Source organism: Fopius arisanus, unplaced genomic scaffold, assembly GCF_000806365.1.
Source record: "Fopius arisanus strain USDA-PBARC FA_bdor unplaced genomic scaffold, ASM80636v1 scaffold00005, whole genome shotgun sequence".
NCBI classification, from domain to species: Eukaryota; Metazoa; Arthropoda; class Insecta; order Hymenoptera; family Braconidae; genus Fopius; species Fopius arisanus.
In genome coordinates, this window is record NW_011887744.1 from 1,830,917 (window position 1) to 1,848,292 (window position 17,376).

Genomic DNA, 17,376 nt, shown 5'->3' on the forward strand with positions numbered 1-17,376 from the left:
GAATTAATAATGGAGAAAATATCCCAAGGCCCTTCAAATGGTTAATGCAGTTCTCGCATAACTTCTCGTGGTAAGAATTCGCTCTTATAATTCAACAAAATGAACGAAAATATATTCTCTCTGTACGTGAATGAACAAAAATGTTAATGAGATCTTAGAGGAGGAGAGAATATCAGACATATTTATGAGGCTGTCGTGACTTTCTGATTTTGCTGGCTCTCGCTCCTATCAATCGCAGAAATGTGATCTGGCTTTTCACCACGTGCAAAACGCTCCCACATTCTCTTGTACAGCATTTCCATTCCCATTGCGTACATCTTGCAGTTGAACAGGGGACTCTCTGATCGAGCCTTCCACACTTTAGCCCGAATGGCTTTTAAGCTGAAAAACAAATTAATCAATTATTAATATAATAGTCACACTATAATTCACTGAAATGCATAAAATTCGAGGGAATGTAAAAGATGTAATAATCCCTGAGTGAATAAAAGGGCATTGTCGGTACTTCCTTAAATCCCAGTATTCTAATTGGATTCATTCTTGAAACACTCTGCAGTGCCTCTCGGGCTAGCTTTCTCCTTTTCTTGCAGTATGGGTCTAACGTACTATTATGAATTTCAGGGAAACAGTCATGATTTCTTATTACAGTATTTACCGGAGAGATTCGAAGAACTAAATAAAATTATTCCGAAGAACAAAGTCGCTGATAAAAAAGGCAAACGCCTTGAATTACAGTAGAATACCGTTATAGTTGCACCTCTCCTCCATTTCTTTTTACGTCGATCTTTCATTAGTCCATTCTACTATCTCCGAGCTCCAAGGCATAAACAATCTATTGTATCGTCCGGTGAGGAATTGAATTCCGGGGAAAATAAATCCGGAAAATAAATATCTCGTATTGGAATTTGATATTAAATAATATATTACGCTTTAAGGGGGTTAATTCTGTTTTTTTTTTTCGCGCGTGTGAAGGCGAAGGCGTTTTCGGCTCGATTATCACGCGCGTGAAAAATAAAATTAACGCCCGAGTGGTGTACGTTATTTTATATTTCAGAATGCAGAAACAGTTACTGCGCGCTGAAGTGTAAAAATTCAGTTCACTTTGACCGTGACAGAGGTAGGTGCCAATTTTCTCAGCGTGGGAGTTCATTAACACTTGCATTTTTTTAATAATGAATTTAATAAAGAATATATGATGCAGTGAGCACGTGGTAGGGTAGTTATGATCGGATTATTCGGATTCACATCCCCTACAGTCCCATGTATGCTATTCTATTCTATTCTGGAATTTTGATACTCAAATGAAAATCTCTCTTCAACGAATTTTTGGTGCATCACAATAAGAATTATTCAAAAACTCAATCACATGAAAAGTGGACATAGAGAACATCCGCAGACAGAAATTCTAGCCGCCCATGCCAACAATTGATTACTATTGTTCATTTAAACGATTCAGTTTTACTGCATGGGAAATCCGAATTCATCCGAGCGGATTAAATTCTCCACTTGTTGCAGAAAAAACCAACAAAGTAAAAAAAAAAATAGTCAAAAAGGTGGAAGATAGATAAAATGGTAAAAATTCAATGAAAAAAAGGCAACTCACTACTCTCGATCAGTTCCCAGTCTGACAGCGATTTCCTGATACTCATGGCGGGTTCTAGCAACCAACTCTGGGCACCCGAGGGTATTCAGTTGACTGGCGGCAACCCTCGAAGCCAAAGTTTCGCCAGGTAGAGTAACCACGGGGGTTCCAGTCCAGAGAACATCCATGCTGGTGGTATGGCCGTTGCAAAGCGGTGTATCAAGACAAACATCAGCCAATTGTCCCCGCCTGACGTGCTCTTCTTTAGCAGCGACATTACTGAAGAGAATTCTACCAGGTGCAAGACCAAGTTGCTGTGCAGTGGCTTGTAAATTTGGCTCACCCACCGCTGGAAATCTCAAAAGCCACAAAACCGAGTTTGGTACGTGTTTCAAAATATACGCCCACATGTGAAGTGTCAATGGATCTATTTTGTACAGCTGATTAAAATTGCAATATACAACTGCATCCTCGGGTAATCCATACTGCTGTCTCGTTGTGATTACTATATTCTGTGGTACTTCCTCACCAGTGGCCGTTTTGGTATTGACAGGTGTCGGTGCCATGCCATTCTGAACAACCACACCATTGACAGACATTTGACACTGGCCAGAAGCAATCATTGTTTCAATTGGAGTTGTTGTTGGCAGCTCAGCGACCTTCAGGGATATTTCAACTGGTTTGTTCTTCGAATCAGCGACTATTATCTCACGTATTTCCTTCACCATCGTATTTTCAATCATAGGGGATAAATCAGTGGCATTTATCACTGCGACATTGTCCGCGACTTTTCCCTTGAGGCCCAACTTATCTGCGAGAATCAGTCGCTCCTTCAGGTGAGGGAACATTTGTCTGGAAATAACCAATTGTTAGTGAACCCCTTATGAGTTGACAATTCAGCAATTGAATTTCTAATGAATTTATTCATGCAGCCAAAGCTAATTAGTAAGTTATGGTAATCATCAACTTACTTGTGGTCTCCAATGAAATATGTGTGTGGCATGTAGGCCAATTTCTCGCTGTATTGACTAGCCAGTTCTAGAGGTGATGTTACCTCGTCTGTAATCAAATAATCCATGAAACTAGCACCAGATGTGCCTGGATAACCGAGCCACATGACTTGAATGGGTGCTGGTCGTAATGCAAATATTTCGTTTCTCGCTCCCTTCGTGTAACCATTCATATTAACCAGAATGTGTATTCCATCGTTATTGATACGATCTGCTGCTTTTCCATTACATGGGGTTTGAGATAGATCGATGAAATGCTCAGATTCACGAGCTATTTTCGAGCGGAAATTAGTACCATCGTCGGCGCTCAATGCGTAACAGAATATTTCAATGTTGTTTTTGTCGTGGAGACCTGGAATTGACTGCATTAAATGACTCGTTGGGTGGTTACCAAAGTCCGAGGAGACGTAACCGATTTTCAACCGTTGGCCAGCTTCACGGGGATATTTGAACGCCTGTTTGTGCAGCACGTGAATCTAAAAACATTAATAATTTATATAAATTTCAGCGATCCTAGTTAATTCCTTGAAATTATATGAAACAAATACATATTTTTCATATCGCCAATAAATTTTTAATCCAAAACTTATCAATTGTTTATTCAATTTGGTTCGAAGTTTTAGCGAATAATTTTTATCCAATTCATGGATATCAGGTTCCCGTGTATTATCTGAGATATATTAAAAACTTTTTCAATTAGTGAAAAAAACCAGTTCTTCATGGGCGTCTATTGTCTCTTTTTATTTCCTCCCTTTTTATGCTCTCAATAGAACGTCTTATTGAATAAATTTTTTATACTCCCTCTAATAAAGTCATTAACTTTAAAATCTTCATTAAACTTCGTTTTTTTAATGATCAATTAATCCAATCTCATAAATTTATCGGGACTCTTTCGTGTCCCCAGGTCGTAGTGAAGTGATTAAACATAAGAGCTTCATTTTCCACGTCTAATGTATCTACTGGTCAAGTGGTGGATTGAAATAAATTAAAATTGGTGAAGCCAAAGAAAAATATGATTAAAAAAAAAATGGACACTTCTTTCTCCATTTTTTTAAGGAACAAGAGTTGATTCATTACGTTTCATCACTTCAATTGTCAATTCATATCTCCCAACGTATAAATTATTCATTTCTCACCTTCTCAATACATAAATTAGCGTGTCTCGCAGCAATGGCCTTTCTAAAGTCATGTGAAAGTGGATAAAGCATGGAATGATGAGGATGAACACTTGGCAAACGATTTTTGTCCAACTGTTCAGCAACGATTGACACGAGTTTCTTCATCCTAGCTTCGTAATCAGTCCAGTCGCAGGCAATTTGCAGGCAGTGTGCAAGATTGCAGTAGGCATCTGGAAAATCTGGTTTGAGTTTCAATGCTGTTCTGTACGACTGAATGGCTTCAGGAATGTTTCCCGAGTCTTTGTGAATTGAAGCGAGATTCGAATGTGCATCGGCAAAAGCAGGATTTATCTGAATAGCTCTTGTGTAACACTGGAGAGCACCCTGAATATCCTGCATCTCCTTGAGGGTGTTGCCCATGTTTGAATAGGCATCAGCAAAAGTTGGTTGTATACGTATTGCCTCTTTGTAATGCATTAGTGCCTCATTTAATTTTCCCTGCTGTTGTAATACAGATGCAAGATTGCTGTGGGCTGCCGCGAACTCTGGGAATACTTCGAGGGCTTTCAGATAAAGACGAGTCGCTTCTTCGATGTACCCTTGCTCCCGCTTTATGTTGGCCTTAAAAAATTTTATCCAATTTAATAACTTTTTCGTTTTTCTACCTCCTGGACATTACAACCGCTTGCATTTATCCGAATCTTTAATTGAATTCCGCAAGATTTATCCTTATCCTTTCCTTTTCTCCAACAGAAAAACTATCCGATATAATAATTTATTCACGCGATTCCTCGGTAAAAAAACAATATCCCAATGATTGAGTTGGAATTCAATTGAATATTTTAACACTTTTAACATTGGTTCATTATTTTTTGAGAAAGCCTCCGTTAAAATACTGTATCGTCATGAAATCAGTTCTACCCTAGGATTTTCACGGTGGATTTCTGATTTACAATTCAAATTCAGTTGAGTAGAAAAATATTCTCGTGATTTCAGTCCCCTGGACCAGCAGTTGAAATTAAAATAATCCCCGGAGTTTGAATTTCAAACTTTTCATATTTAAAATAACTCCGCCGATATTTTGTGGCCATCACTTGCCCATGGCGATGTTGAAGCTAATTACTGATATTGCGGAGGGCCGTCGTTATCAACTCCTGGGAAAATTTAATTATTAACATTGTAATTACCAAATTATTGAGAGAGTCAGCGTGAGTGGGACATAGTCGTAGGGCAGTGTTGTAGCACTCCTCAGCCTCGACCACTTGTCCCTTCTCCTTGAGTGCATTGGCCAGATTGCAATATGCATCCGGAAAATTGGGCTGGAGTTCGATGGCTCGTCTGTAGGTATCGATGGCCAAATCGATGAGCCCCTGCTCGTAGTAAACGCACGCCAAATTTCCATGGACAACGGCATTGTTGGGGCTCAAGTTCAAGGCTCTCAAATATGCAGCAACAGCTCTAAATAAATTAAACGAGAGACAATAAATAATGTTTTCACTCTCAAACACCCAATGAATTCTCTCATCACAGGTAGAGGTAACGCGAATAAGTAATGAGAAAGGGCAATTAGATTTGCGTGCCACGGGCACAAGCCATTGATCAACGTTATCAGCACCGAGAGAGAACAACCCACCAGTCTGATTAATTATTTATTAAAACCCATCGGTTTGTTTAATATCTGATGATAAAGTGGCATTCGTTGAATTCAAAAGTTTCAAAGACACATCTCCATTGCGTCTGCAATGAACTTAAACTTCCTCGATTTTCCTCTATTCTCCATTCATTAACCGTTAGAGCGTCAATGCTGTTTGCCCTTTCATCAAGCTTCTATTTTTATTTAATAGGCTACAATGTTCAAGGACGAATCATATGGGTCTGAGCTCAAACTTGTGGGCATTGAATTTTCCTCATAGAGAATCCCATTATAATTTTAAAGGCTGATATTTTCAATCACTAGATTATGACGGAGGTAAAAAAAAAATTATCGAATTAATCATATGAGTAATTTAAAGAGCTGTAAATTGATTAATGATGCGATCAGAATTGTGCACTGAGATGTGGGTTATTAATAGAACACCTTTTGATCCAGGACTTTATCCAGGCAAGGCATCCAGAGGGAACTGGACTGGTAACAGTATTTTCAATTTGCAGACGAATGGAAGGTGCTACTGAGCTCGATGGTGAGATCACTGTATAAACGATGACACACTGGTACTCCATACCTTGGCCATATCTATCCTAACATTTCAGCCTGACGATTACCTCGCTTACTTGTGGATAAAATACTCAGTAATAGTGGACGTGAGAGCGATCTGTCACTGATTATCTCGTTCGATATAAAATAAAGATCCCGAGTAGAAAAATAAAAACAGCGTTGGCCGGATAATCTAGTGTTTTAGGACCCTGTTTGTCAATTGTGCATCATCAAATAGTGTCCAGATGATTCTACGTTCAGTCTCTTGGTTGCTATCACCAGCCAATCATTGTGGCTATTATTCCCCCTCCCTCAAATAATTTATCACCTGTTTATGGTTAAATGGATCGATTGGCAGGACTTTGTCTTGAAACTAGACTGATGATCGTGACTACGTGTGGATCGATAATTTTCACCTGGTGAAACTGTCAGTCTCTGCAGTTGCCGTGTAAGCGCACTTTGTTGGAAGAGCAACTATTTCCAAGGATAGAATCCTCTCTTTTTTTTTTTGAAAATTCAGTCTGTCAATTTGTGCTCATTAACATCGAATTTATACTCTTCCTGTCCCGAGGACATGCACCATTATTGAGATAGGACACGAGCACACAATCCCCCGGTGGCGTCAAACTTCCAGATGTTGTTCTCTGTTCCACGTATTTAATTATCCCCTTAATCCAATCTTGGAAGTAATTTTAGATCAAATTAAAATATCAATTAAACAGTTGCAATCTCCAGCAAGATCAATATATGAATGTTTAAAAATAATACCTATTTCTCCTGGTTCTTTATTTTTCGGGGGAAAAAATATGGGTCAGTAATAAAAAAGAGGCCGATAAATAAATCCGGTGAGGAAGCAGGAAGCGAAAATTAACGGAGTGTAACGTATTTTCAACTGGAGAGACGAGTTTTTATCGAGTGGAATTAATCCTTGCTTTCAGTTTAACTGAATACTGAAAATCCCGTCAGGATATCGTGATTTTTCTATTTTTTCAGTGTTAAAAATGAATGAGTAAATAAAAAGACTGATTGAAGGGATAAAAGAAGTTGCAGTGAAATTCTGACTTGGGCTTTCTGACAAATGGATTGAAGCATCGGAGCGTCGATCAAAGAGAAGAAACAACAGCAAACGAAATGGAAAAGACGTGAAGGGCTCAGTCGATTCAATTACACCAGATAGATAATCATTAGAACAATTCGATAAAATGAATTTCTACTCGCTGCTAGTATTACTGAGCACAGAAAAAATACTAGACGATGAGCATTAAAATACTCTAATATAGTCTACAATAGTATTAAATGACCGAAAAAATAATAAACAGGAAGATAATTATTAAGACTAATTATTATTATTAATTATTAACATGAGGGTAATTATTTAGTAGTAGTAGCGAAGATGATACCCAGACAGCGTCTATAATTGACCGTGAAAATTGTGTCCGCAATGATTATCCAGTTAAAAGTCCGCAGATAGAAATGGTGAGTAGTAACGAGTAATAAGATTTACCGATAATAAAAAAATAATATAAAGAAACTTGAGGAACAAGTTGTCACTTGCTACTGGTATCAACCACAGAGATCGTCGAACATTATTGGATGGGCAGTAATATTAAAATCGGCTCCTCGAAACTTGACATATCAGATGGTAGATAAATTGAACAACTTGAAGATTAAAATGGAAAAATTGATGTGTGAAAGTGATAAATAGTCTATTTATCGAATAGAAAGAAGAAGATAGAGATAGAGTTTCGAAGAACCCGGGGGTTTGGACTAGGATTGCGATGTGCTCCGGGTGCTACGAACTAAACTACTGGCTGTGCTGGTATGATGTGACTCTTCGGGGTCTTCTGACACCGAATGCGCGTCGGCGTCGAGCGCCGTGCGTTTTCCAGCCCTTTTCCCTCTTGCCAATGTATCCCTCTTCCTCTTGCCAATGAAAAATACCGGAGGTGTCTAGCGACAGACTGCGCCAGGATATAGTTCACACGAGGCTGCAGGTTACCAAGGCGATTTCTACGTGAAAACCACTTTTCCCTTTTGGGTATTCACCAGGAGCACAAGATCACATTGTCTTCGAGGGTAAAAGCCGGTGGTGGATGTCCATTAGATGAACTTTTACACGGCTTTTTAAACGTCCGAGAAGCATTCCTGTTGTTCACACGGACAATAGGTTTTTTTTTAATCTGTCAAATGGCTCTACATTTCACATTACACGGAAAGGAATTCCCAATAGAAATTGTGGGACTTACTATTAATTAAATTATACGGTCATTAAGTGTTTCTTTGGGTTTTTTAATTTAAGAGGCGATGTAGTCATTTTTTGTAGACAAAATTCTGGAATTGTTAGGGATAATTTTATTTGGATAGATTAATTGGGGATTAAATGATACAATTTTGGAGGTATTTGCCAGACGATTTGGAAGATAAAGGCGAAACTCAATCATCAATCAATCATCAATGGCTTTTAATTGTAATTCGAATATCTCATTCATTTCGATGATTTATTAATCATATAAATTTGAGGATAACTCGGATTTTGGGAGAATTTTTCTTACTCCGAGCGAATAATGAGGATAATGCGATAACAATGAGGACGGAAATGAGATATAAGGAGTGAGAGTAATTATCCCGAATTGCATGCGCTATTAATTTATTAATGAGATAATTACGAGCAGAACTGAAAACAGCATTGGATACTGTTTCCAAAACAACCAATTCGCAGAATAATTCCAAACTTCTCTAGTTCGAAGTCCGATGAGATCGTATACCGCCAATAGTATCATTTCAAGGTGGAAGAAGTTCTAAATTGAATGGTGGAAAGTTTTATTCACAATTAATTGCATAAAAGAACTACAGAATAAAACCTTATTACGATTTAAAACATCTCTAATTATTCTTCTGTCTCGGTATTCCGTCAATTCATTGACGATATCAATCGGAGAATAAATTATCTTTGCGTTTGTCCGACAGAATGTTAATATGTTGATAACGTGATAAATAATTTAATTATATAAAAATTTAATGACTCCACATATACCACAGCAGAAGAAAAAAAAAAAAAAACACAGCTGAGGTTTATCAACATCATTAATAGTTTATCCCTGAAATGTTCTCATGAAATTTTTTATCATTTTAATGTCCTAGAGGGAACGTTAAAATAAAAAGGTTGTAACTTCGTGCAAAATTTGGGATAATATCGATTTCATAGTCCTCCGCTCATGCGCCCCGTTTCAGACCTGACAGCGGTTTTTGATAAAGATATAACTGGGTACATCTCCACGGTCTTTTCCAATTTTTTTTATTCAACTTGGCGTGTTCTTTGGAACCCACGTTCATAATTCATGCGACTCCTGGAACGCTGCGGGTTTTCTTTTTTTTATTATTCGTCATTATATCATTTTTCTGGCACAATATGCGGGTGATATTTCACTGCGGCTGATGTCAATGTCATCCGATCCACCGAAAATTCAGCTACAACCCTCTCTTCATCTTTTTATGCTTCCTGAGCCGATGATAACAAAGTCCTTGTTTGTGCAAAAAATAATATAATTTTCTCCGATAGACTGACGCGAAATAAACTGAAGAATTTCATTTATTCAGCAAAAATCTGCAACTTCGTTTGTGCAATGCAATAAAAATCCATAGATACAGAAAAAAATTGTGTTATTTACCCAGTAATTATCGTTTTAATGAACGTTGAAGGAGTGAAAAAAAATTATTGCAAAAATAAAACTGGGGCGTGGCCTACAGCGTACGTGAGGACCGAAAAGTTAAGAATACTTGTTCTGCATATTTTTCTTACATTATCTTCAAGAGCTCCTTCATATAACCACGAAGTCAACTATAAAATGCATTTTGTCCTGGGAATCTCGTGGAAAATGCAGGGGACCAAACTTTCCTGCCCTAATTTTTGCGTCTTATCTTGCTCGTGCCTCCAGAGATAATTCTGGGATTAGAATCCGCAAAGTTTCAAGAATTTCGGAGGGAAAACTCACTTAAGAGTCCAGAAAAACTTTCTCTTAAAAATTAAGCCTCAATGAACTCCAACTCTCGACGTAAAATATAAAGTGGCCTCCATAAAATAGAGAAATTAATTTTTATCAAACAACAGTGGCCCTTTGTCACCCGACCTGAGGTAACGTAGTGGAAAATTATTTTCACGAGTGGCCAGCGGCTTGATGTCTTGCACGTTCAAGAGGAAGAGCCTCTTGGTGAGTGGAAAGTAAACGGGGGATAAAAATGAGAGATTCAAGAAGATGGGCTACGAAATGGGGTAGAAGTGGTGGAATAGTGCGAGGGCAATAAAAAACCAATGGATACCGAGAATAATGTGATAAATTCATTCTCTTTATTCTCCCTCGTCGTAACCTATCGATATCGGTTTTACAGATAGCTTTTAGAGATAATGGCAGCACGTATTGTCAGTCGGGAGATACTTGAATGAAAAGTGCATTTATGATACAAATAAAGGAAGGGACACTTTTTTGCACGTTTCACGCGCAAACTACTTTTATTCAATACTATCATAAAATTGGGCGAGATCAAAGTGGAAAAGTACTTTTTATTTATTGGAAAAAAAAAGTTCCACATCTATTTATTTATTTTCCTCAGGTAGTATTAGATTTGCAAATGTAATTTGTTGGAGATAAACATAATGTACAACTCGTGACTATCAACGGTAAATTCAATAATTACCGTTGAAATAACTACGAGTGGATTTACTCTAGCACAGATTTTAAAATTAACGTTTAAGTATTTTTAGGCAACGTCAATTGATCAAACTGTGCGGTGGAAATAATACCACTGATACAGATGAGAGACTCGAACTCGCGATCCTCGGATTATCAGTCGCACTCATTGACACGTATTCCAAAGTAACGCATGCTCCAGTAATACATTAATTACATTAACCCATTTCCACATATCTTTCATATATAAAAATTCCCTCTGTCAATTTTTCCCTGCCTTTTTTCCTGTCATGTCTCCGGTGTTTCTATCATAAAATAACGCTCATTCCCCATCTCCAACTGTTTCCTGTCATAAAAATTTTTCCAACCGATGACTTGCAGCTGGAAAATTTACACCGTGCAGTATTTTTTAAAAATATTGTTCTCACATATTTTTATTTCTGCTAGCACATTTTAAGCGAGAAATTCTGAGGTGTTGGGAATGCCACACGTTTCTCAAACCCAGGTCGTGTAAACATCGTAATAAAGAATAATATCGTGAAAATTCTTGGGAAATATATCCTGCTTTCCTCAATTGGTATTTTTCCTCGGGTAAATAAAGGGAAATGAAAATAGCGACTAGAAATACGGAAGAGTTTTTTTACGGAGAATAATTGCCCATCAACGGAATTAAAGGGTTTGAGAATTTAATATACTTCCGTTTATTCGATGAAATTATCGGAGATATAAAATAGTGTTGAATGCACTTGTGGTATTATTAGTGAAAATTCAATCAACTTGTAGGATAATTGATAGTATTTCCAATAATAATATAAATATTCAGTCCTAAATTAAAGCGCATTTTCAAGTTATCGGAAACTCAAGGGTAAACTGATATCCAATCATTTTCCGGGAAACTAGAACGTTTTACGTGCACACCAAACGCAGGTGCTGTGAATTGAAGTCATACAACGTCAATAAATATTGATTATTTATATTGATTGTGAGAACTATTGGAATGAACTCATAAAAAAACTGTAATTTTTCAATTTTCAGAATATATTGATTTGATCTTTCAACTTTATCCTCAGTTGAAAGAACAATAAATCAAACTATTGACTAATTTTAACTGCTAAGCTTAAATTTAACTCACGACCCCCTGAACAAAATCCATCCGAACTTCGTAATGAAAAATAAAGGGAAAAAATGTCCCAGAAAATATCCCCTGTTTTTCACAATTCCTATTTGTCTTCCCTCCTCCTTCGAGTGAGTTCGCAAACAAAGGGAAAGAAAATAGAATAAGAGAAGAGTGGAAAACTACCAGTTCCCTCCACATGTAGACGGTATTCTTATCCAACACGAGAATTGCTCCTCAATTTTCACCTGAACTTCAAACCTAATAAATCCTCATGGTAACATTCGACAGAATTTTATTTTTTTCATTCATTTTTCCAATCGACCTTCCCTGAGTTAATTCCACAGAAAACCTCAAGCAATCATCACAGAAACGTTAAAGATTGGATTTGAAGGTATTGATAATCAAAATGGTGGAATCGTGACGGTAAATTGAACGTGACTCAACGTAATACTCGGATGATAAAGACCGCAATGAGAAAGATAACGAAAAGTTCGATTCAACGCTCGGGAATTTGATTTCGGAGATATTCATCATTGAAATAGTGAAAAGATAGTATTACAGATTACTGGAAATGGAATCGATAAACCCAGTCGACTGTGCGGTACTGAATTCTTTAATTTGCATCTGCTTAAAGCCTTATATTTTTACATTGTGGAAAGATTGTCACATAAATCTACAGCGCTGATATATATATCCAGAAATGATCACCATGTACTGGCAATTCTCTGAATTCTCAATGAAAAACGGAGAAAAATGGAAAATTGCTGTATTTGAAATTAGATCTACTGGTATTGAGGGGGCGATAGCCGCATGTAGCTGTCTTTCGAATCAATAAAGGGCTTGCGCCAAGGACGATGGGAATAGGTGGGTGGATCCAACTCTGGGTCTCCACGGGGAAGTTATAGTCAATTCAACTAATAAAATTTTGATGTGTAAATAACTCGGAATTAAGAAATCAAAACGAAATGGCTCCATAGGGAAGTGAATTATTTTCAAATGCTCCAAGTATTGTCAGGAGTAAATTCAGGATTTCAATGAATTTTATGAATTTCAATGATTTTACTACCGCAAAATGTTCAGATGTTTGTCAAGCACATCTACTCCATTCAGAAGATAAAACGATAGGACGGAAAAAAGAAATGGAGAGGGACCGAGAGACAATCCCATTTAATTAAACGAAAAAAGCCAATCGATTAAAGTATTATAGGATATGTGATGCTCCAGGATTCTCCTCAATCAGACTTCCAGCACAAATCCCCATAACTCTAGCCAGTCGAATCAATAAATCGATCGTCTACTTCTACTTCAAACCTATCTGCCCTCTCCAGGATGTCATTGAAATGTAAACGAGATCGGATCATCATATTCGAGTTAACTATTGTAATCCTGGATTTTTCGATATATTATTCTGGTGACATATCCGAAAGATATGTCTGTGATAGTTCTCGGTAAAATTGGTTCTTTTGATACTGAATTTTTTATCATGATTTCAGATAAAAACGAGTGAAATCATTTTTCACCCCAGGATTACGTGACTACGTACGGATTACGTACGTTTTCCTGTATTTTTCTCTTCGTTTGAATAATGACTTTGAATTTATTTTAATTATTCAATAATTATACATTTTTACACACGACGACAACAGGCAATATTGAAATGTAAACGCCACTCACCTGTCAAATATTCTGGCTTCCTTGAGGACATTTCCAAGATTGATGTAGGCATCGAGAAAATTGGGATCGAGTGCAACAGCTTTCTCAAAATGATGAATAGCCAGCCATATCTCACCCTGTGCATTGAAGACACAACCGAGATTGCTCCAGGCAACGGCAAAGTCCGGGCGAGTCTCGATGGCCTTCAGGTAGCACGCCTAGAGTCAGACATTCACAATTGTTAAAGAAATTAACAATTATTGCTGCTCGCAATTCTGAAAAGTGGCGCGCGCCGCGCTATCTATTTTCATTCAACAAATTATTTCAATTGCCCGTCCTCTCCGCGCCGCGCCTGCAGCCATTGTGATGTGTATCACGATTAAATCATCATGAATTTATCAACACTAAAATATCAACCATAAATTAATAACATATTTCCTAAATATTCCACTTATCGTTTACCAATTCATTAATAATGAACACGTCACAATGTTTTGTGAAGCCAGGATTTGCTGGAGATCCTCCAAAAGTCAATCAACTTTCAATCAATTATCCTCACTAAATGATTCTACAGTATTTTTCATCAATTTGGAAGAGTCAACGAGTGTCGGTGAAGGCAGCTATAGCCAGTGATCCCCTGGGGTGTGAAGTAATAAAGAAAACTGCGTTATCCAACGCTCAATCCAAATAATTCGTCTGCTTGACTTTCTTGCAATTACGAGATCTACAACTTCTTCATCACTCGACAGAGTAAAACCGACACAACTTACAGAATTAGGTCACTCCATCAACATCCAGACATACTCCCACAATTTTCCCACCCCCTGGATGATGAGCAAACGACCATCCACGCCTTCCACGACACTCGTCACCTCACTTCGTCGACTATCAAAAAATCTTGCTATTGCTCATCGATGCGACAGCATTGCCTTGCATAATGGAGTTTTGCGAGGCTCAAAATTACGGAGGACTCCGGGAATTTTGGGATGGGATTAAGACGCGCTTGAGAGTGTCACTCGCACCACCAAGTGTTGATGAGTCTCCAGAATGCGTCTGGTGGACTCCACCACCACATTATCCCCAAATACAATTATAAACGACAATAATAATAACATTCTGCAACCGGTACACCGTGCGAATCCACGAGATTAATCATCCAAGAGCAATAAAAATGAGTGAGACCCTCAAATAAGTGCAGTAGAGATGGAAAATCGCGCGTATCGAGGGACGGGCTAGCACCTTTAAACTTCTGTAAATAATCGGTACCTAAAAAAATAAATATAAAGGGGAGATTCGGTAAAATGGCCGGTCTCAGGTAGGACTCGGTGAAACATGGAACAGTACAGGATATAATTAATGAATCTCCACCAGGAGAGAAAAAAAAAAGCAATACTCGTAACAATAACACTATAGATATATCTATAATTCAATATTTACTTACCAAATCGATTGTCATTGGTAATATTTTTATAATATATCGAGGAATTATGATAACTGGACACAAGGAGGGGGACAGGAAGACCGACCTTGGGATCTACATTACCTTCGTATTACCCATTCGGTAGGTTGACGTTTATGGGTAGCAATCACTCTCATACTAATACAATCGCACAGTGACTTGTGTTGTGTCACTGAATAACCAGATTCAGATTGTTTTGCACCCTTTGACGAAGGAACCCAGTGGATACAGAACGTTTGCATTGCTCCATGCTCCCCTCCTAGAGTTGATCATTCAATCCACAACAATAAGACAGCTGCGTTAATGTCTCTTCACCAAAACTACCACCTCAATCTCAACCTCACAAATATCATATTTAAATAAAAACGATTTTTCTTTCTCTCTCATTATCATCATTAAACTCTATTATTTTCTTCCTAATGATTATTCTACACTCGTCAGCCACTGCTAGTCGTCTGATCATACAATAACTTGTTTACAGTTAAAAATCAATTTCACATGCATCGTAATGATCTTTCTCTGCCAATTGTTGTCTTTGAGTGTGAACAAATAATTGAGGCTGATCGAGTTGATTTTAATAAATGATATAACACAAATTGGGGGACACAATAGTGAGACACAACCGACGAGTTCTCGGGAATGGTGAATAATGTAGCAGAAAACGTCCCCTCAATTGTCAGCTTGCATATTTTAATGAAAAGAGCTACCTCGTTCTGTCCACATCTTTCGTTCATCGAATGTCATGTCATGAATTTTCATTTAGTTATTATTCTCTCGCTTTTGGATTTCAATAGAATGTATTGTTGTGAATTACTGGGAATTATTGTGCTATTATAATGCTATTCGGGATGAATTTATTGGACGAACGTGGGAGCTCTGTTGAATGTTCGCCAGCGCCGCGCTGCAAGCAGTTTACTTGACCACTTTGTGGAATAAGAGAAATTGGCTAGAGTGCATAATCACCAGGATGGGTGTTACGCAGAGACTCTAATTGGCGCACGTTGCATCAGTACCCAATGCAATGTGAGCTTATGTTACAAATCCTCAGTAGATGTATCACATGAGTCATTGTCAATGTTGGGATCAAGTAAACTCGCGCAAAGTAATGATGCATGATAACTACTGGATAATTAGTGTCTGCTGTACATGAAATAAATGTGGATAATTGTGGAAAGGAACATAAAAACATGAGATGAACTTAAGAGCTAGTGTCGCTGCGCTGCTGATCCAATTTATCATAAATTTCAGATGAGATTGAAATGCATTGCACCCTCCAATGACATGAAAATGTGGAAATAGGATCAGCTATTATTCTCAACACGTGAGAGCACCATTTTTTAATCGTTCAATCATCAGTTGAGATTGATGGTGATTTCACGTCGCGCTAAATTGCCAATAAAGTTGAACAATTAATGTTTGATGTCGTTTCACGTCAGCATCGGTGGAAATGGAATTCATATTGCACCTGGAATTCAACGCATTCAGTGACTATTAAAACGTGGATAACGACATCAGACATTGCTGGAAACAATTTCCAAGAGATAGGAGATACACAGTGTGTTGTCTGCAATCAAAAAAACGTCAATGCTGAAAGAACGTCATTTTTTCTGTTTCACGAAAACATACTTATTATTTTCGCTTGTGAATTTTGATGGCAGATGTTATGAATGTGAAGCGCGCGCATTGCACATAAAAATTTTATCATTTTCTTTTTTGCGTCAATATTATTCGCATTAGTGACCATAGAAAGGTGGCTTTCTGCATGAGCTTTTGATTTTCACTTTAGATAAAACTACTTTTCTCATAAAATATCGCTCTTACACATTCCACAAGAACTTGCGCCAGCATAAACCACATGCACATTACGTATTAGTACTCGATTGCTACTAATTTCAAAACCAGAATTATGATTCTATGATAATTATTGCACACCACGAGTGAACAATACAGGAGACCAACGAGCAGTTTTTTGTTTTCAAGAGTACTAATTCATAATCATTGTGACACGTGGGATATCAAACAGTTTTTTTTCTATTTACACTCTTTAGACTTACCTTAGCTTCGTCAAGTCTCGCTAATGCTTTCAAAAGATTACCCAGATCACTTCGCACGCAATACAGGTCCTGAAAGAAACAATTAAATATCCATTTATATTCCAAATTATTGCTACCTTTGTTCTTGATCAAATTACGATATGGGTTTGTGATTCATTCAAATTATAATCGCGCGTATAACATTGTCTAGTGAATAAAAGAAAAGACCGTGACCATTGGCAGTCCAAAGAACTACAAAATCAAATAGAAATATAAAAAAACAAAAAGTAAACGATTACGGGAACTTTTTGGGAAGAACAAAAATTTCAGGCGTGTACAGATGCAAAACTGAGTGACTTTTGTATCATGAATGAATAAGCCTGAATTCAATAGAAAATTAATCTTTGGTTGGTCGTGGTCTCATTAAATAATCGATTGACTTCAATAGAAGTTTGAGTGCAAAGTTACATTATCAGCGCCGATGATAATATAGATTTGTGCTAGACCAGAGTATCGAGCGAATTC

General features: G+C 37.5%; 1 protein-coding gene across 3 annotated transcripts in view; it reads right to left on the reverse strand.

The window, feature by feature from the left end:
• Nucleotides 1-17,376, reverse strand: part of sxc (O-linked N-acetylglucosamine (GlcNAc) transferase sxc) — a 20,339-nt gene continuing 2,963 nt past the window's right edge. For 2 of the 3 annotated variants that reach the window (XM_011315934.1, XM_011315933.1), the window contains exons 4-10: nucleotides 16,873-16,941; nucleotides 13,381-13,577; nucleotides 4,898-5,168; nucleotides 3,729-4,331; nucleotides 2,554-3,068; nucleotides 1,604-2,434; nucleotides 1-381 (exon numbers count right to left, since the gene is read on the reverse strand). In XM_011315934.1, coding sequence (XP_011314236.1) covers nucleotides 183-381; nucleotides 1,604-2,434; nucleotides 2,554-3,068; nucleotides 3,729-4,331; nucleotides 4,898-5,168; nucleotides 13,381-13,577; nucleotides 16,873-16,941 — 2,685 coding nt within the window. In that variant the 3' untranslated portion in view covers nucleotides 1-182. Of the gene's footprint in view, nucleotides 382-1,603; nucleotides 2,435-2,553; nucleotides 3,069-3,728; nucleotides 4,332-4,897; nucleotides 5,169-13,380; nucleotides 13,578-14,902; nucleotides 15,006-16,872; nucleotides 16,942-17,376 lie in introns of those variants that run through there. The other variant, XM_011315935.1, reaches the window with a different exon arrangement.